Raw genomic sequence first — 21,062 nt, 5'->3', positions numbered from 1 at the left:
ACTTATGCAGCTAGGCATCACTATTTTAAGATACCAAATTCTCTTTTATGGTCTTAATATTTTTCTAGAAAAACTGCAATTTCAGTAGTTGTTTTTGTTCACCTCACTAAATTTAGATAGACAATTTTTCAGTCAAATGTGAGAGTTGAACTAATATATTTTTATTTGCCATTTCAAAATTCCTAACATATATGTAATTTGCCCTTTTTTCAGAGGCAATGTATATGTTATAGGTCACTTCAACTCCCCTCCCCCTAAAAAAATCTCCTATTGTATCATATATATTTTAAACAGTTTTATTTTGACTGTTTAATCAGGGAATATTTTAATGGAATTCACTTCCATTTTTTAATGTTCATATGTTTGCAAAATAAAACTGATAGTAGAAAGCAATTTCTACTCCTATGTGATTAACAATCAGTACCCCCAGAATTAAATTTTATATTATTTCAAAAATATTTGTTTTAAAGTCAGTATGCGTATAAAGCATCTATAGGCAATAATTATTTGTATACTTACTCAAGAGTAGGATCCACTGAAAACAGTTGGACATAGTGCCAGGTAAGCATGAGTGCAGTTGTCTGCACTCTTTAACAACATTTGACTGAAATAATAGGAAATTAATTTAAAAATTTAAAGTAAGCTTTGTAGTTAAGGCTGTGCAGTATTTTAGATTTGATTGAGGAAAATTGCTTCAGAATAAGCCAGAGTAGCACATTTAGTCACAATTAAAGTAGCCATATTTGTTTGCAGAATTGCACAATTGTGGTAGAAATTTCCCCACAGTAGTCATGTGATCCTGGAAGAAATCAAAATTATTTTTAATGAGTTGCTCCAAAATATTTCTTCCTAACCAAATCTAAGGCATTGCACAACCAACTTTATAGTGTAAAGTTTATATTGAATTAGTCTCTTTAAAATTTTTGAAGTTAACTGAAAATGTAGCTGAATTAATGCTATTTTTGTGCTTAAATTACAATCCCTAGTAGTGTTATCCTGTGCAATCCTACTCAAAAATGTGAGTCACAGAATAAGAGACTTATTCTCAGGTATGTAGGATTGTACACACAGTAAGTATGTTTATGCTGGTTTAGGACAGAGCTTAATCATTGATGTTGATGGTTCTATATAGTACTGCAGTAATTGATATTTTTAACAGTGTCAACAAAGAAGTGTATTAAGGAGATAAGTATCTAAATTCCAATGATTGTTAGATGCATGAATTCAAAGTTATGTATTTATGCAGGATATACAGAAAACAAGCAGGGACTTTTTCTCCCATAAATGTCAGAAGAATGATTGATGGGATTTGTTGCCTCAGTAAGGGGCCATTGGCTTCAGGGGCTTTAAAACAGTATTAGACAAATCCATGTGAGAAGATTTGTCTAATTGAGAGGAACCCTTATGTTCTGGGCAATTGTGGCAGTAAATACAGGTGGCTTTGAAGGTACTGTACTGGCCATTACAAATGCCAGAATTAAACACTTTTGTTTAACAAAACGTAACTTTTCTTTTGATGTTAGAAATAATTTGATAATTAAAAGATTGATGTTACCATTGTGTTGTTTTTCAGGTAAAGATGAACCCAGCAGTTACACGTGTACAACATGTAAACAGCCATTCAACAGCGCCTGGTTTCTCTTGCAACATGCACAGAACACTCATGGATTAAGAATCTACTTAGAAAGTGAACATGGAAGTCCTCTGACACCCCGGGTTGGTATCCCATCAGGACTAGGTGCAGAATGCCCTTCTCAGCCACCACTCCATGGGATTCACATTGCAGACAATAATCCTTTTAATCTTCTTAGAATACCTGGGTCAGTCGCGAGAGAAGCATCAGGTCTTGGAGAAGGGCGTTTCCCTCCCACACCTCCTTTGTTTAGTCCCCCTCCAAGACATCATTTGGATCCACATCGCATAGAACGCCTAGGTGCTGAAGAAATGGCTCTTGCAACCCATCACCCCAGTGCCTTCGACAGGGTGCTGCGACTCAACCCTATGGCCATGGAGCCTCCAGCTATGGATTTCTCCAGGCGGCTTAGGGAGTTAGCTGGAAACACCTCTAGTCCACCATTGTCACCGAACCGGCCCAGCCCTATGCAAAGGTTACTACAACCATTCCAGCCAGGCAGCAAGCCACCATTTCTGGCAACACCTCCTCTTCCTCCTCTTCAGTCTGCTCCTCCTCCTTCTCAGCCTCCTATCAAATCCAAGTCCTGTGAATTTTGTGGGAAAACCTTTAAATTTCAGAGCAACTTAGTTGTCCATCGTAGAAGCCACACTGGAGAAAAACCCTACAAGTGCAACCTTTGTGACCATGCATGCACTCAAGCAAGCAAGTTAAAACGCCACATGAAAACACACATGCACAAATCCTCCCCAATGACTGTGAAGTCAGATGATGGCCTCTCTACAGCCAGTTCCCCAGAGCCCGGAACCAGTGACCTTGTTGGCAGTGCTAGCAGTGCCCTCAAATCTGTGGTGGCTAAGTTTAAAAGTGAGAATGATTCCAATATTATTCCAGAAAATGGGGATGAAGAAGAGGAAGAAGAGGAGGAGGAGGAAGAAGAGGAGGAAGAAGAAGAGGAGGAGGATTTGACTGAAAATGAAAGGCCAGACTATGGGTTTGGCATCAATCTAGAAGCAGCTCGGCACCATGAAAACAATTCCCGGTCTATTGAGGAGAATCGTTCTATCCCGGATGTCATGCAAGGGATGGTCCTGAGTTCCATGCAGCACTTCAGTGAGGCTTTCCATCAGGTTCTTGGTGAGAAACATAAACGAGGGCACTTATCTGAATCTGAGGTGCATAGAGATACATGTGATGAAGACTCAGTAGCTGGTGAATCTGATCGCATCGATGATGGTGCTATTAATGGTCGGGGGTGTTCCCCTGGTGAATCTGCCTCCGGAGGTTTGTCCAAAAAGCTGCTCTTGGGTAGCCCAAGCTCCCTAAGTCCTTTTTCTAAACGCATCAAACTTGAGAAGGAGTTTGACCTTCCCACGACAGCTATGCCTAACACTGAAAATGTTTACTCCCAGTGGCTAGCTGGGTATGCTGCTTCTCGGCAGCTAAAAGATCCATTCCTCAACTTTGGAGACTCCCGACAATCGCCTTTTGCTTCCTCCTCAGAACACTCCTCTGAAAATGGAAGTTTACGCTTCTCGACGCCTCCCGGGGAGATGGATGGAGGGATATCAGGCCGCAGCGGTACAGGAAGTGGAGGGAGCACCCCGCATATTAGTGGTCCAGGCCCTGGAAGGCCTAGTTCAAAAGAGGGCAGACGCAGCGACACTTGTGAGTACTGTGGGAAAGTCTTCAAGAACTGTAGTAACCTCACTGTCCACAGGAGAAGCCACACTGGGGAAAGGCCTTATAAATGTGAGCTGTGTAACTACGCCTGCGCCCAGAGTAGCAAACTCACCAGGCACATGAAAACGCATGGTCAGGTGGGGAAGGACGTTTACAAATGTGAAATTTGTAAGATGCCTTTTAGCGTGTACAGTACCCTGGAAAAACACATGAAAAAATGGCACAGTGATCGAGTCTTGAATAATGACATAAAAACTGAATAGAGGTATATTAACTTGACCCCTTCTCCTTCCTTCCCCCAATTTATTCCTGGCCCCCTGTGTAGAGATTTTCTAGTCCCTTGTGAGTAAAATATTGGAAGCTAAGAATGATATTAAGAAAGTGCTTTGTCACCAGCACACCTGTTTTCATCTTCCTTTTTCGTTTTGTTTCTTTTCCCTTTCTTTTCTGTTTTCATCATTTGAATGCATGATCTGTATTGGGGCAATACTACGCAAACTTTGAGCCTTTCTCTTGTGCAATAATTTACATGTTGTGTATGTTTATTGATTTTTTTAAAAATTAGACAGCATGTATGGTATGTTATGACTGTTTTTTTTTAAAAAAATGTCCCCAAATTCTTTGCTGAGCAAACAGACAAAAAGATCTTTCACACACATGCACAGCACCATGGCTGTTTCCAGTGATGTTCCAGGAAAAAAGAGAGAAAAGCAAAACAAGTATTTTTAAACAACCAACCATGCTGCATACATTCTGTAATATATCATATCCATGTTTGTGTTTTAACAGATAAATGAAAATGTGCTTTGAATTAACCCTTTACGGATAGACAGATAACACTGAAAAGGGAAAAAAAACATTCCTTGTTACTTTGATTTCTGTCTTTAAAAACATTGACAATTTCAGTTAATTTTTGGTGGGGAGATAAGTCTTTAATTGAAAAATGAGGAAATGAGAGCAAAAAAGATAAATGTGTACTATCATTTGGTTTAAAATGGAAATCTGAGTGCCTTGAATATATTTAAGCCATGTTGGTGGCAACTACTTGTTCTAAACTTGTAGGACAACTTTCGCACTGGGCAATGTAAATGAGTCCTTTAGGACCTAGCCGATAACTCTGTATTATATTTCTCACAACAGTGGCTACCTAAAAACAAAAACAAAGAAACCCAACAAATCCTAGTTAATCATCATTCGATCCCCTCCTCAGCCCACCTTTTTTTTAAAAAAAAGAAAGAGTGATCATAGAACTGAAATTTATTTTGCTCTAGGAGAGTTTAAAACATTCATCTTAATCATAGAGAATGCTTCTCTCTCAGGTTAAAATATTACTAACCTGTATCGGTCCCTCCCCTTATCCTTCTCTTCCCCCTCATTTCCATTGTAAAATTATTTTATTGATAAAAAGAATGTGACTTGGGCAGAAGGCCTTGGAAGATGATTAAGTATGTGAGAGAAAATTCATGTTATAAAGATTTTTTAAAAAAAATCTTAAGTGATCCTGGCACAAAATAAAACTTAACAGTAAAAACAGAAACTATTAAGTGTAGGTCTAGTTGGTTGTCAACTTGACAATCAAATTAATAACGCACAAACGTGTGTATCATATATCAATCTATGATTTCCCTCTGTATAAGGAAAGGTGTATAAACAGTCTGGCAATAATATTTTACTGAAGTGTAAAAAAATATATAGTGATTTATTAGCACTGTTTGCCATTTAAAATTAAGAACAGGTTATAAGCTAATATTGATATGATGATTAACTATGAACTATTAAGATTTGCCTTGATGTGTGACATTCTGAGAGAGAGAGAGAAAGAATAGTCGTCCTCCCTAAAAGTTGTTCTTCATGTTGTTTCTTTTTTAATCATATGCTATGTGTTAGTTATATTGACAAGAAAAAAGGATTCATTACTTTTATGATTAAGCTAGCATCTGCCCCGCTGGAAGTTCACATAGCACTTGACTCTGCCTGTTGTGTCTGTATTGTTTCTTTTAATCAGAGGTACACAGGTTGAGTATAAAAAACTTTTTTAAGACTGCTCAGATAGGACAATTTAAATGCACTGTACAATTTTCCCAGTTTACAGGTTGATACTTTAAAGGGAAAAATTGCAAGATTAATGATTTTTTAATGAGCATGATCTCATGATAAACATATAAATAATTCTGCCAGCTTGCCATTTTACTTGACTAATGAGTGGGACATAACATTATGGCGCTGTAAATGGGAACAAGTCCTGCAGTTATGTTAAAAAAAGAAACCCAGAGAGATTGGTCTTGCTCCTACAGTGCAAAGAAGTGGTTATTTTGTACAAAACTTTTAAAAATATAAATGTTATGATTTTTTTTAAAAAAAAATTCATTATGTTTAGGGGAAAATGTATTTTAGGATTCATTGTCTTGGTGGTGTACAAGACCTGTTCTTCCTTGAAAACCAATAGTTAAAAATCCTATGCCTTGGATATACACACAACATTTCAGGTTGTAAAATAAATACAATGGGAAAAGGTTTAACAATATATAGTACTTAAATATAGGAATATGCACACACTCCTATGCTAAGAAGAGGAAAAGCAAACAAATAGAAAAGAAGAAAAACGCATTTATGGTCTCTTTTTTTCTGTAATTTTTAGAATGGTATTTGAATTTAATGTTCACCTAGAGTAGGCACTATAGTATTTATAATGAAGCTTGTATTTTTAACTGTTGCTTGTTTCTTCTTCTTTTTTTTTAAAAAAAAAGGGTATCAGTTACCTTTTTTGGTAGTAGAAAAAACATACACACAAACAAAAAACAAATAGGCTGCCACAGTATATATATTTTTTTAATTTGGCAGGATAATATAGTGCAAACTATTTGTATGTTTCAAAAAATTAACGAGAAGGAAAGTGTGACATTGTACAGATAGGCCATATAATGGTTGTTTTGGGGGAGGGGGAACAAAAAACCTGTTTGAATGTCGCACTAAATCAGCATCTCCGATGGTTGTACATATCAAAGTTCTTTTGGGGTTTCTTTGTTTTTTGCTGCCATATTGTATGCAGTAACGCAAGGTGATGATGTTGGTTTGTTCTGTAGTGTGCTCTTTGGTCCCTTTTTCTTCTCTTACCCTTTTACATTCCAGCATCTTAAACTTCATATGCAGTAAAAGAAAAGAAAAATTAAAAAAATAGAACGAAAGGAAAAAAAAAATCAAAGTTTTGCAGGCTTTTTTTTCCCCATTGCCAAAAAGAAAAATAAATTAAAATGGTGCTTTATATATTTAGATTGGAAAGAATTTCATAGGCAAAGCATATTAAAGAAAGAGAGAAAGAGAGAGCGCGCCCCGCTGGAGTCGATAACTTTTTTTGTATATGGCAATGCAAAGTATTTTGTTATTATCAACCTTTTCTATTCCTGTCATGAAAGCTGTTTGTCGTAATCTGAAATTTTATCTTTTACTATGGAAGTCACTATTTATTATTGCTTACGCGCTCTGTTGAGAACAGTGGCGTCAGATTTGATCTTTGTTTTTGTTTTTGTTTTTTTATTATTTAGATGACCAAAGGTCATTGACAACCTGGCTTTTTATTGTATTTTTTTTCCTTTGTCTTTGTTAAGTTCTATTGGGAAAACCACTGTCTTGTGTTTTGGGAGGGAGGGTCTTTTTTTAATTGGGCAGTTGTCTGCATTACCCTGTTCATTCACCCATTTTGTCCCTAAACTGAAAAAAAAAATAAAAAAAAATTGCTTAAAGTACATACCATAAGCTTTGCGTATCCTCATTTGACACACACTGTAAATTTCCCTCAGTGAGATAGAAGCCCAGTGGGTTTTCTTCACAGGGCATTTTAATATATTACTAACCTAAAGACCCAGAAAGCTCCCTATTTGTACTACAATAAAATATTTTGCCCCTGAGGAAATGCTTCTTTGGTTTTATATTGAGATGGATTTTTAAAAAAAAAATGAGGAAAACTTTATTTTATTTTCCATCCAGATGTTTTCCTTCTCTCCTTTCTGATTTTTCTAAGAATGCATAGGTAAAGAACAAAAGGTGAGCAGGTTGGTGAAGCTCATATTTGTCTGTGAGAGGGGTTATCGTTTTGGCCACTCCCATACCCTTTCTGTTTTGCACTGTTGCATACAATCACTAACACACCGAGTTATAAAATGATATGCAACCCTGTTTGGTGACCGTCCATAATTCCTTCCTCTTTTTCCCAACTTTAAAATCAACTAAAGATCCATGTGATATGAATTGGAAATATGTGGTCTAATATAGTAAAGGCAGAAACATTTTAAGGTTGCATATCAAAACATAATGGGGTGCGCATTATAAATCCCCCAAGTTTGCATCTTCCAACATATTGGGAAATTGCTTTGTGATACTTTGTTCAATCGGAAAACAGACTGGGATAGGAGCTGCTGTTTTTATATAGTCTGTACAGTTGATAGGTTTTACCAATACACTGTGTGTTGTGTGTGTGTATTGTCTTTAAATATCTGAACTCTGGTTCTAAATTTTATATATATATATATATATATATATATATATATATATATATATATATATATATATATATATATATATATATATATATATATATATATATATATATATATATATATATATGTGCGTGTGTGTGTGTTCGTGTGTGTGTGTGTGTTTTACGAATATTGAATGTTGCAGCATCAATTAAAAACACATACCTCTGTGATACCATCTCTTGCTCTTCCTACACAAATCTCTTGTGTATTTTTTTGTTTGAATTTTATTTTAAAGTTTACGTTGATGTCAGTTCATTAGCAATTTGGTACTACTTTCAATCCTTGAGATGTTGGTTTTTAAAATAACTACTAAAGTAATTTCCCTAAAGTTCACACTAGGGATTTTTCATGGGCTGATTTAAAACTGCCCATGACCTATGCTTAAAGAACTTTTAAGAAGTCTTAATGTCCCAGCTCAGTTGCATTTTAGCAGGTATCACTCTGCTATCAAGCTGTTCAAATAACACCAATGAGCGGCATAACATCAAAAACTGGGATTCCTCCATTCTAGGATTCCGAAGTATAAAATAACTGTGTTATATTTCTTTTCTGACTTGTGCTACTTCAGGGAGCCCAGTAACATAGAATGTAAGGTTACAGTGTTGAAACAAGGTTTGTGTGTCTCTTTGTGTGAACATACAGACACATACTCATACATGCATACACTCACATATACAGACAGTACATATATACAGACCTGCCAGAGAGACATAAGTTTAAGACAGAGAAAACAATTCATGCTGAAATTATCCATCAAAAATCCAGCCATATACAAACTCTTAGCTTTGAATACATAAGCATGTGGATCTAAGGCCCTATGGACTTGTGAGGTGTACATGAACCTTGCTGTTCTTTGCTGTGAAAGTAGAGTTCTTAATGCTTGTATTTTTGGTACAGCATGTTCCCCTGACATAGAAGAGGATGAGAGAGCTTTTTTTTTCTATTAATGCAGGAGACTGCATTAATGATCATGAAAATTATTATTATTTTCATGTCATGGTGATTCACAGGATGGGCTGATCTTGTCATCTTATGGTAGAATAGGATTGAATTAGAAAAGGTTTACATAAAACTGATAATTGCATGAGTTTCAGTTGAGGACTTTACCTCTTACAGTTCCAGCTAAATTAGTTTCAGAAATCCATATGAACACTGCAGGCATGTACTGGAATAATTATATACAGGCTTCAGAAGTTGTGAGAACTGAGAAAGGTTGTTGCTAGCAGAAGTATAGAAGAATTACATATATACTGCTCAAAAAAATAAAGGGAACAACTTAAACAACACAATGTACTGTATTTAATAGTAGGATGTCTTTATTTTCCGTTCCCTTTATTTTTTTGAGCAGTATATATTTTGTTACATCTCACTGAAAGTTAGTTAATACCTCTGTTGCTTCCCTTAACATGCTCAACTACCAATTTTCTAAGGCAAGTTCTAAATACAATTTTAATTCAGTGAGTATTATACTGTACATACATGATAATGTAAATCACGAGGGATGGCTTAGCACATTATTATTTCATAAACCTTAGTTGAGCAAACCATACTTGTCTTCCAGTATCTTTGTTATCTGCTGCTCATTCTTTTATCTCCCTCTTCAAATTTTAACTTTTCTCTAGTGTTCCTTTCAGTTCTCCCATTTCCTAAATTTGATTGATCTTTCTATTCTCAATTTCAATATACCCTTATTGCCATTTTAGGGTGGAAGGCTAAGCTTTTCTAATTTCATGTTATCTTGGGTTTTTTTTCCACATCTTTACAGCATGATAGTTTAAGGTTGATTAGAGTGTGTTAGAGAGGTAAATAAAATTGAGCTGTTAATGATTCAAAATTTGAACATATATTATAGAAATGAAGGACACTTTTGATGATGTCAACAAGAGTCACCAGAGCAGTCCCTTCTGTATTAGATTGCTGGCTGCTTTGACAAGCAGGATCTGAAAAATAATTTTTCTAGGAAGGTGGTACTAAACTGAAGCCATGAATTTTCCTATTCCTACTTTTCCTTTTCTGATCTGGCAAGCAAACATCATTAGCTCTGCACAAAATTCTTCACAGATACTAGTAGCATCCTAAGACACTTTGGAGCTGCTAAATCATGTCATGCAGTTAGAAGCACTGCTTAGAAGATTAATAACAAGCATAAATTCCTGATATATTTTCTTTATCATATATTACTTAGTTTTAATTCTTACATTAATTAAAACATGTTCAAAGCTGCACTAACCTTTAAAAAAATAAAATGCTCTTATTCATCGCTACTGCTAATTTAATTCTTTTTCAAGGTCTTCAAGTGGGAAGTGGTCAATGTAATGCTCACCAGCAACTATTGACAACCCTAGTTCCTGGCCAAATTATCTGAATTAAAAGTAACTCGGCAAATGAATTAGAGCAATATCCTCATGCATTGTGTATCTTCCCAACCATTAAACATTGATACAGACTGAGGGCAAAATAGGCATAAGGTGACAGTCATGACTGACATAGTAAATTGTACTAAGTAACACAGTGTTTACACAGGGAAGCCATTTCCCCAAACCAGGGTATTGTTTAATCACTGATAATAGTAATGGTTCTCCATCAATTCATCTTCAACCCCTACAGGTTTTCAGAAATGTATCCTATATTCTCAACTTGTCTGGGTTCAAGGTATCCCATTCTCTTCCTATTGCTGGATTATTAGGCGTCTGGCTGATTAGCCTGTCTGATTTTCTTACCTATCCAGCTTCTTATACTTTGCTTTCTCTTCCCCTATATTAATTTTGTCTTTTCTAATTGGTACTTTACATCTGAATTCCTAAAACCATTTTAGATAGCCAAAAAGTAACTCTTATTTTGTTTTTCTTGCTTTTCTCACATCAAGGCAATCAACCTCTATTCTTCCTCATATATCTAACTTTCAAAGTTATACATATTATATAACCTTACAATCTCTGGGCTAATATTTCTGCCCAGTTATCTTGCCATTATTTTAGATCAAGTCTATTGAATTTTTCTCCTCTATTAGGACAAATTTCAGTAGTTTTATTTTTCCCTAACTTTTAAAATGATATATAATTTTGTGATCTCTTCACCTTATTGACATTTTCAGACTTTATTTTTCATGTCTACTTTTGCAGCAGAATCTTAAGATTTATCTAGGTTTGTACTTCCATCTGTATCATTAATACAGAATTAACCCAGTTCTGTGATGCAAACGAATAACATAGATTTTACCTAAACATGGGTATAGAAAACATTAGGCCTTAAGTTAGTCTGATTAAGACATCTTTTGCAGGATTTGGGGCGGGAATATCTTTATTAACTCTTTTCAAATGTTGTCCACAAAAGTTCTTTCTAGGATGTATATGTGATATGTTGAATCATCAACTCATGTTCCTGCATTGCCCTACGGTGTTTGTTCCTGCATACTATGTTACATCATGCATTTGACTGGACATATGGATCTTCCACACTATTCATTAAAGACTATTCAAAATCTTTATTCCAAAAATGTTTTTGTATCTTTTTGGTTCCAGTACAATTTGCTTTAAATCCTGCAGATCAGATAGACCTTTAGAAACTTGGGGATAAGCAACAAAGGAGAAAATGATGAAGTAAGGAAGGATTAAAAATTGATGTGATTTATTTTGTGGAGTTAAGCCTTCTGCTAGCTTGTTATGATGGTGTTAAGGTGAGCCTGATGAATTTGAAACTGACAAGACCAGAAACTTTCAGATGACTGGAGAACCAGTGGATTGGACCATTAAATGAAGATGTGGATATGGTGACCTGCTTGCTCTTTTAGCCTTGTGAAGAAGTTTACAAATGTTTCTAGATCTGCTTATATTTTTTCCTGTATTGTTTATTTATTTATAGCTCACTGAGAGCATGAAGAAAAGAGGCTGGAAACTAATAGTGCTACAGTTTACCCATGTTTGGTGGATTAGTCATTTAGTAAACTGTATGAAAACCATAGGGAATGTATATGACTGGCTGTCTATTAACCTGGGCTTTACAAAATAGGTAGGTAATATTGTGTGTAACCCTGACATGGAAAAATAGGCCTTTACTGCAGCACTAGGTTAATGCAAGAGTAACATCCTGTTTTCCTTCACTACATATATAAGGTATGTTAGTACTGTCTCCCTGCAGAATTTAATTTAGATATTAATTTCCTTACTTTAGAGGGAGAACGGTTGGTCGGGTTTCAGTATGAAATATCTCAGTTTTTACCACAAACCATGTATTTAGCTTCACCTCAAAAAGAAAATAATCAATACTAGCAGATTACTGAAATCAAAATGGCAATGCTGTTTGAAGACTTCAGTACTAATCAGTTCAGTTACTATTTTTAGTACTAGTATGAAACACTTCAAAATGCATATCCTGTTGTACTGGCTTTTATGAATGTCTGTAAAGATTTTAGAAATCTTTTCATTGGTCATCTGCTGTGAAACAGCCATTATTTCAGTTTCCATTACCTTGAACATTGCATATGTACAGAATGTGATACAGAAAACTGTCAAACTGTATGTCTTGTCTTCATTTCTCGGGCTAATTGATGTATGTATGTATAGCATATATTTTAAAAATATCTGTAAACATGATGCCTTGAAATAATTAATCATATTGTCTTAAATAGGAGAACTTGCTTGGACAATCTGAGACTTTAGACAGATCTTAAATACCCTGAAAGTTTAATTATAGCATCCACATTTGCTCTACAGTTTTACTATTATAATACGGTAATTTTCCAAGCCAAGTCAATTACGATAACATCTCAATGATACCTGCTTTTGTATCATTGAGATTGTATAGGACAGTTGATGGAGACAGAGTAAAACCATTAAGTTCAGAATTCAGACATTCCACAAGAGTTAATTAATATAGGTTCTCTTCTCATCCATCACACACTAACTTGGCTGCATGGAACAAGACACTTTCCTCTTTCTTCAACATTGTTTTCTATGGTGTTTAACAAAATAAATCTTACCAAAGGCTTTGTTACAAAGACTTCGTTAAACCAGAATTCCAACAGTCTTTCAGATTTCTCATACTTATCTTAACAAAGTGTCTCCCATTCTTGTGTTTTAACCCAGGGCCATATAGCAATTTAAAGATAACTTGGCAAATTCACAATGAACCTAGGGTTAAAGTACAGTACCTGTTGTTTTCAGGTGGAATATGTAAGTACAGAAGGTGACAGCACCTAGTGCCCTTGGTTGATTCAGTGAAAGCTACGTAGGAACAAACCTAGTTAGTACTTTAAATGAGAAATCACTGGGAAATTCAATGTAGGGTGTTAAGGGAAGTAAAAAACATTCCAGAAGATGATAGTAAATAACTTTCCTACTGTTAGCAGGACAACTGCATGAACATCTTTCAAGTTAACTAGGAATCAAATGTAATTTGAAGGAATCTTTCTTAATAGATGAATGAAGCCTAGCATTGTTGAAGCCTAGCATTGTGGTCATTTCAGTTCGAATCCATGATAGAGCATTTAAGAACAAGAAATACCATAGAACCTTCACTCCAAAGTAAAATCATGGGATTTGTTTCCTCAAGTCATTTATTACTATTACTTAGGTTGTCAGCCCTTGTTGGGTAGGATATTAATATCTGCACATCTGAATAAGGACTAAACACTGCTCAAACACTGAATGTGATTAAAATCAAGATTTTTTTTATTTTCAGTCATACTTTTTATGTTACATATTTGAGTACATCGCAATCTAAAAATATGCTTACTGTGGCAGTTGTGAATTACTTTCATGATGGGTTAGGTCTGTTGGGGACAATAAGGCAATAGTGAAAAACAACAGCAAGATGCCACTTAAACGTAGAATGAGATAGCTGTGAGCCTTCAATGTTTTTCTGCAAATCTCAGCTTCCTTAATCATAAGCTGTGTTGGCTAAAATTGTGAGAATTTTAGTTCAGCAATATCTAGAGATCCACAGTTTTAAAGATTTGAATAGCAATTCATATATGGCATTTTGTACTACAACTTTGCTTCCCATGTATAAGCTGCATGGAAATTAAGTCCACATGTTCAAGATCTCCTAGCATTGTTTAAGTAACTAGAAAAGATAAGGAAGCTGATCTACAGTAACCAAGCAGAATAGAACAATAAAAAGTTTATATAAGACAATGTGTTGTGGCCTGAAAGCCAAAGCAAAAAAAAATTGCCATGTGAAATGTGACATTTTCCAGAAGTGTGATAAATTAAAGGCATTATAAAAGCATAAACTATTGAGGCCACTTAATATTTGTTAGATTCCCGAAAGTGATTTCTACTGGTAGGCATAATGTATTCTGAAGTTGTGCCAACATTCTATACAAGCTTGATTGGCAGACTTAAGAAACATTTTGATATTTATTTCTGGTGAAAAAAAAATCTAATGAACAATGTGGTTCAAGTGGCTGGAACATATAATATAACATTGTCATTTGTGAACATTTAAAAGCTATTGAATCTCAGAAAGCCAAGCCATTTCTCAGAAAATTTGTCACAATCCTACTGCAATTTTCAAATAAAAGAAGACCCTGAAAACGGTTTTATGTTGCAGTCCTGATTCCCATTGATATATTCCAGTTGGGCTATATCACTTCAGGCTGCAGAATAGCAGTCATACTTGTATGATCCTATGAACAAATATACAAAATGCAGATCAATATTAGCGTAACATCACTGCTGAAGTATTTTTTTCTGTGCAGAAATGATGATAACATATCATCATCAACCCTCAGAACTAGATCACTGAAATTCCCTGCTAGAAATGATCTTGAAGAGCTACTTAAAATCATAAAGAAATGGCTTGTCTTTATCAAAGCTACCAAAGTTTTTCATGTATTTGATCAGGATCATATCTTGTGTAATGGACACTAAAACATTGCTGTGATTGATTTTGGGATATGAAAATGTATCATAAGATTGTTCTTTTAAGGAACTGTCTGCTATATGTTGTTTAATAAGGGAAGCAGCACACATGATCAGCTATGTCTTTCTGGTGCAGTTCCTCGTATATTCCAGCATTATGAGTGGAGAACATCCCATGCTTCCAACACATCCAATACATAACCAAGTATCCATCTCGGTGCAATCAGTCGGATGATCTTTATGGACAAAGCATCAGATTACAACAGTGTCATTGGATAAGACAATCTAGTGGGTGGGGGGAACAGTAAAAACTTCATCATTTACATCAGGGGTGTCAAACTGCCGGCCCACGGGCCGGACACATCATTGGGAAACCACGCCCACCCCATTGTCGGCAATGGCGAAAAAGCTCCGATATGTTGCGTGACGTCACATGATGTCATGAGTTTGACATGTCTGCTTTACATGGACGGAATTCTCCAAATCTGGATTCTACACCCACAGCTTCTACTAAAATCAGCAAAGTTTGAAGGGCACAAGCATGTAAGCCCATGTCTCACGTCATGGGAGCTGCTGATGGGTTTGGATGTCAGCATTTCTCAAGAAAAAAAGTACTGGTTTGATGACAATTTGTGTTGTCATGAGATTATGCTATGTATTATAGTAGACCTAAAAGCCCTGATCCAGCAAAGGAGATTCAGGTATGAATAGCAATAGCATTTAAACTTATATACCACTTCATAGTTCTTTTTAGCACTTTCTAAGATGTTTACAGAGTCAGCATATTGTCCCCAACAATCTGGGTCCTCATTTTACCAACTTTGGAAGGATGGACGGCTGAGTCAACTTTGAGCTGGTTGGGATCAAACTCCTGGCAGTAGGCAGAGTTAGTCTACAACGCTGTATTCTAACCATTGTGCCACCACGACATCATGAATGCAGGCTTCTTTGTGGTGAATCCATATGCATCCATCACAAAATGCACTCTGACCCATAAAAGTGGTTGAATGTGTCTCTTTACAAAATTGGCCAATGAGCATTTCGATCTGTGAGCTTTTGTTGTGAGTGACTAGGAACATATGCTGGATTGGGGCACTGTATTTTTCTGCTTAAGTAATATAGGAGATTGTTAACTTGGGAGGTGCAAGGTGATCAAGTAAAGTACTCTATTGCCTAGTGTGCTGCATCCTCATAATTGTAAACAAATGCTTTGACTTTCAGTCCATATTACACCTTTCTTTTTTCCCTCCTCTGTCCCCATTTTTTTTTTAGGTTGGCGTAGCGCCCAGGGAACTCCCGATGTGTGGCAAATTCCGGATGGAAGCTCAAGGACGCTTAAATTCTGAGAGAATTTGAAACGCAATGGGGATTTGCGCCACGTATGTGAAATCCAAGTGGGATTTGCTGTTTGGTTAGTTCGTGATGCTATCTGACTGAACAGCATCAAAGGCAGGATCTTTGCAGACACCCCTCTGCCGCCTGTCCAGAAGACTTTCTATTTATATATTTTTAACAAAATAGCAAAACCACGTCATTGGGGAAAAATCCTTCATCAAGGGCTTTCTTATATATATCTATATTCCTTTTATTTGACAATCTTGTGTGCCATTTTGTTTCTAGAATGGCAATGGGAAAGCCACCTAAAAATAATAAGAGTTATCCAATAAACAAGGAGTTATTAAATCAAACCTTTTACTCAGGCACATCTACATTTCTCATTTATGATGTCCAAAGCCTGAAAAAACACATTTTAGAAAACTTTAAAGTTTGGGAAGGCTTTTTCCCTGGACCTTTGAACTTATACATGAGTCACAGAGGAGACAGTAGTTGAGTGGTGTGGGGACCCTATGGGTTGTATGTGGCTCCCGAGTCCATTTTTGCAATTCACTGAGTCTGTCAAGAACATACAATCAACATTTGGTGGAAACTACCAAATAATGATGGTGCCAATTCTCAATGAGAAATACATAAAAATAGGTGTATTAATTTCTGATGGATTTAATGCACTGATCAAATTTTATTCTTCCCAGCCCCTTCCACTAACAGAAAATCTTCTCTGGTGATGCTATTATGTTACTGCACAATGCTCTGCAGCTGTAGCAACCATGGTCCTTGGCCTTGGAAAAGTTGCAAGACTTAGACAAATTAATTTTATGAGGTCTGATTCAATAAAAAATAATTACTTTGACTTACTTAATAAAGAGATATTATCTCTCTTTTTAAAGTATATGCTGAATATTTCAAGGCCAATTTTAGGAATATCTGACTGAAACTTTTTAGCCACTTTGTTTAGCACCTATTCTCCATGGAGAATGGCAGAAGGAAGAGCACAATAAACAGGAACTCTTGTGGCAATATCTAACATAGCTTGCAATGACATAATAGTGTGCCAGTTGATGTCACACATGGAACAACCGCTCCCATTGACTTCTGCTAGGTTATTGTGTGCATACTAGTAGCCAAAACTCAATGTAAAAGCAACAGATGTCATAGTGCAACTTGTCTTCCCTAACTAGTAGAACTGGAATACTATTATTTAGCCCTTTGGAAGTTTTAAGCAAGTGCCTGTTAGTTAAATATGATCAAACTTCATGAAGTCCAATCATGGAAATGGCCATCTTTTCACAGAACACTTCCCAGTGTTTATTAAGGGAATATTGATACTGTAACTCCCTTATAGTGCTTTTCCTTCTTCCAGTGAAGTTCCATATTTTTGCTTTTCCCATAAGATATGTGCTATAAGTTGTTTGAACAAGAAGAGATTTAAAGAGAAGCAGAAAGCTGACAGAAACAGCCACTGCAATGACTCAGGTCCTGAATATCTGGGGGTCTGAAATACATTTAGAGCCTGACCTTTTCTTATGGAAACAGGTTCTTTGTGTGAACTGGTATGGGAAGAAAACTGGGTGTCCTCTAAATATTTTTCATTACAATTCCCACTATCCTTTGCTGATAGGAAGTTCCAAAACATTTGGCAGAACCAATATGCCTACCCTTGTTGAAAAATTAATGGATTGAAATAAAATGGGTTTGGAATCTTAGAATTTAAAGGGAGGCTTCTAAGCAACTAATTAATTCCCTGTGATGTATTAAATTAAAAGCCAACGTAACTCCTGCAGATTATTTTTCCCTCCTCTATCTGGAGGCCTCCAGTGAAGCAGAACCACTAACCTTCCAGATGCTTGGTTCCATTAACAAGCTGCTCTTGTAGACAAGAAGTTTTTACTAGCGTAGAACAGAAATCTGTCATCCTCCATGATAAGCCTGTTGTGCAGCCTTGACCAGCATGGAATATACCTTTTCTACCTTCTGTTGATAGTCCTTAAGCTTTGAATCCCAATGATTAATTACAAATCATTGATCCATATCATTGATCCAGCAATTTTGGTATCCTATGCTATATTGACAGGCAACATCTCTTGGCATTTCAGAGGAAGTGTCTCTTAACCCTTTCTGGGGATCCTCCCAAATTACTACTTCAAAATTAATAAGTTCTGCTTGCTCTTGGTTATAGCCGCTTGGTACATGTTTACTCCATGCCTAGGACCTACAAAGAATCTGGATTGAGTAGTGGAGGAAGAAGCAAGGAATTTTGTATCCTTAAATCTTAGTTTTCTACAATTAATTTTTCCACAGAGGGAAACACTTTCAAAGAACAAGTGAAGCTGGGTGATTACTACTATTTTTTCCTGCAATCTAAATTAATTGGGGAAAGGATAGTTCTGACAGATGATAAAATAACACATAGGGTCTAGGTACGAATAGAAATATAGATAGGTTTTCAGTGGAAGGCTTGGGATGTGCACAGGATTTATATATGCCCTCCCTCAAAAAAATGTATATGCATGGGTTGCTAAGCCAGGTTTGTGAATGTAACTGATTGTTGCCCCAACTGGGGAGAGGTAAAGGAGTCTGGTTGATTTATACTGAGCCAGCTCATTGGTTTTATGTTGGTTACTGTCAGTGCTATGCTAAGTGGCTGTTTTTCTCCTCCAAAGGTCCAATCTTGTAATCCTTTCAAGTGAAAGTACCAACAACTGTACTATGCTAGTCACATGCCTCTAAATTATCATAAGTTTTTCTAAATCTACTTTTCCAGATTAAACCAGAAACAACCTATATTTTCACACCCTACAATTTACAGCTCTTGACAGCATATGTTTGCAGAAGTATTGAAAATCATTATTACAATTCCATATTCTAGTCATCACATTGATATTCTTGCCTAATTCTGTGTGGGATTTCCAACTGTCTTAATTTATTATTTGTGTGCAACTAAGTGATGCTTATTGTGGTGTATTGCTTTTCTGTTGCTTAAGTATGTATTTTGGGGGACAATGGGGTGGGTGGGCTACTTTCTTTGGAAAAATAACAAACATGAAATCTAAGAGGTGTTTGTGTCAGACTGTGATTGTACAACTTGTTCTTTGGGGGAAAACAAGTGACATGAAAATCAATATACTTCTTAAGAGTCCCTCTATTTTATCAAGGTAGCTAAAACTATTCAAGGAAAATACAGTAACAAAAAGTTTTCACTGAGATAAGAAATACTAGTTTAGACACACTCATATGGAAATTTAATTATATTAGTTACCTAAAACCTTAGGGTTTGGATGGAGGGATAAAAAGAAACAATCACATAATTCTTATGAGCCTGACTGAAATTGGACAACATTGAAGGAATGTGGAAAATGAAACTATTGGTGTTGGAATGGCCTACATACATTAATTGATGCCAATTAACCTACATATTCTGGACCAAATCATTGATGTAGCTGGAAAGATACTGTGACACCTAAACATCTAAATATTTGGAATAAGCCAAGCCATATGCTATGGAGAGGGCAACTCCCCTTTCCTGATTTAATGCCCTATTTGCCTTAAGTAAGGTTTTTAATCACTGCCTTAGAAATGAATCCTCTTAGGAGAGCAATGTGGGCAATGGTTCCCAATAGGTCTTTCCCACATAGACCACTACATTAGCAGAATTCCATAAAAAAATGAAGGTGAGTGGAAATCACATGGGAAGGAATATACCAAGGCAGCTTTCAGATCCACTTTTTCATACAAGCATGGTTTTCCCCACATTACTACACAACTTTATTTTACCTGCAAAACTAGTTGACTAGAGCAACATGGAATGAAGCTATAGAACTCTAATCCAAGTCAATTCTAAATTTAGAAAAAAATCATGAGAAATTTAATGAGACACATCAGTTTTGCAACATGTATCAAAGCATGGTTAAGCTCATCAAGGTAAAAGAGTGGGAAAGTAGTTACACTGAACATTATTGAAAGGTTTTGTTTTCATTAGAAAAGCAATTTGGTTCACAACTGCCCAAACAAGAAAAAGCACTGTAAATATGCAAAAGAGTACCTTAACATTGATAAAAACTTATTGCATGTCAAGTTTTTAAGTCATCTTGTTTTCCCTTTTTAATAGCAATCATATCTTGTTGCATCTTGGGTCCTAAATATCTCTTTCATTTTCCCCAAATTAGTCTGTTTGCAACAAGGTTCAGAAAGATTAAATAAAAATAAATTGGCAGCCCCCTCCCCCAATACATCACCACCACTCTATTTCTTTGATTAAATTACCTTGGTTCTAGAATCCTTGTCTCTACATGCAGTAACCGAGTGTCTTGGCAATAAAATACAGCAAAGGTTAACCTGTTTGTGACACTTTCCTTCCCCTCCCCACCTTAAAAATTGCATTGATTAGGTCATCATAAGCTGTTGGGTTGATATAATTTTTATAGGATGCTAATAAAATGGAGCAGACCGCTCATTAAAACACACTGATTTCAGTTGCTCACAAGGAATTGCCAGAAACTGAACATCAACTTGAAAGATACACATGCATTTTTCTGCCAGCTTCATGTTGGATCTTGTTGGATAATCTGAATACCCAATAAGAAGTCTTGAAGCCTCATGGCTGGAATATTTAGTTCTAAATGTGCTGGAGTAACCATTAATATCAGGGAAAGTTGAAACAAGTTCCTTTCTTTTTTAATATTCTGCTTTTAATGCGCCATTTATTAAGCACTCAGATTTTAAAGTGAGTCCTTGCTATGTTTTTGACCACATGACTAGAATTTTATGGCAGAGGTCCCAGTAGGTACTTTTCCCTTGAGAGATGTTTTGCAACTTCAGAAATATAAGACTTTCATTATCTTGCTTATCATTCAGGAGGACAACATCTACACCCTTGGCCCTAGTTACATGTTTATGTCTTAATCTGTCCAATTTTATAGACCCAACAAATCACTATGGAAGCCACTTCCATACTTTTGCAGCTCCATCCTAAGGCAGCCTTGCTGGGACTGTTGTCACATATGAGAAGGAGCC

The 21,062-nt window shown here is 36.0% G+C and overlaps 1 protein-coding gene across 4 annotated transcripts in view; it reads left to right on the top strand.

Annotated features, from left to right (window-relative positions):
* The window catches only part of BCL11A (BCL11 transcription factor A), a 187,449-nt gene extending 168,398 nt beyond the window's left edge, over window positions 1-19,051 (top strand). For 2 of the 4 annotated variants that reach the window (XR_014024592.1, XR_014024593.1), the window contains 3 exons: window positions 1,574-3,581; window positions 11,713-11,859; window positions 15,987-16,405. Coding sequence is in view for 2 of the 4 variants with exons in the window: in XM_081313644.1 (XP_081169770.1) it covers window positions 1,574-3,579 (2,006 nt within the window). In the remaining 2 variants the exon portion in view is untranslated. Of the gene's footprint in view, window positions 1-1,573; window positions 4,553-11,712; window positions 11,860-15,986; window positions 16,406-18,228 lie in introns of those variants that run through there. The other 2 variants (XM_081313645.1, XM_081313644.1) reach the window with 2 other exon arrangements.
* Window positions 19,052-21,062: the final 2,011 nt, after the last annotated feature.

Source organism: Vipera berus (assembly GCF_964194415.1).
Source record: "Vipera berus genome assembly, chromosome: 1".
NCBI lineage: Eukaryota > Metazoa > Chordata > Lepidosauria > Squamata > Viperidae > Vipera > Vipera berus.
This window is presented reverse-complemented; position numbering and strand designations above follow the sequence as displayed.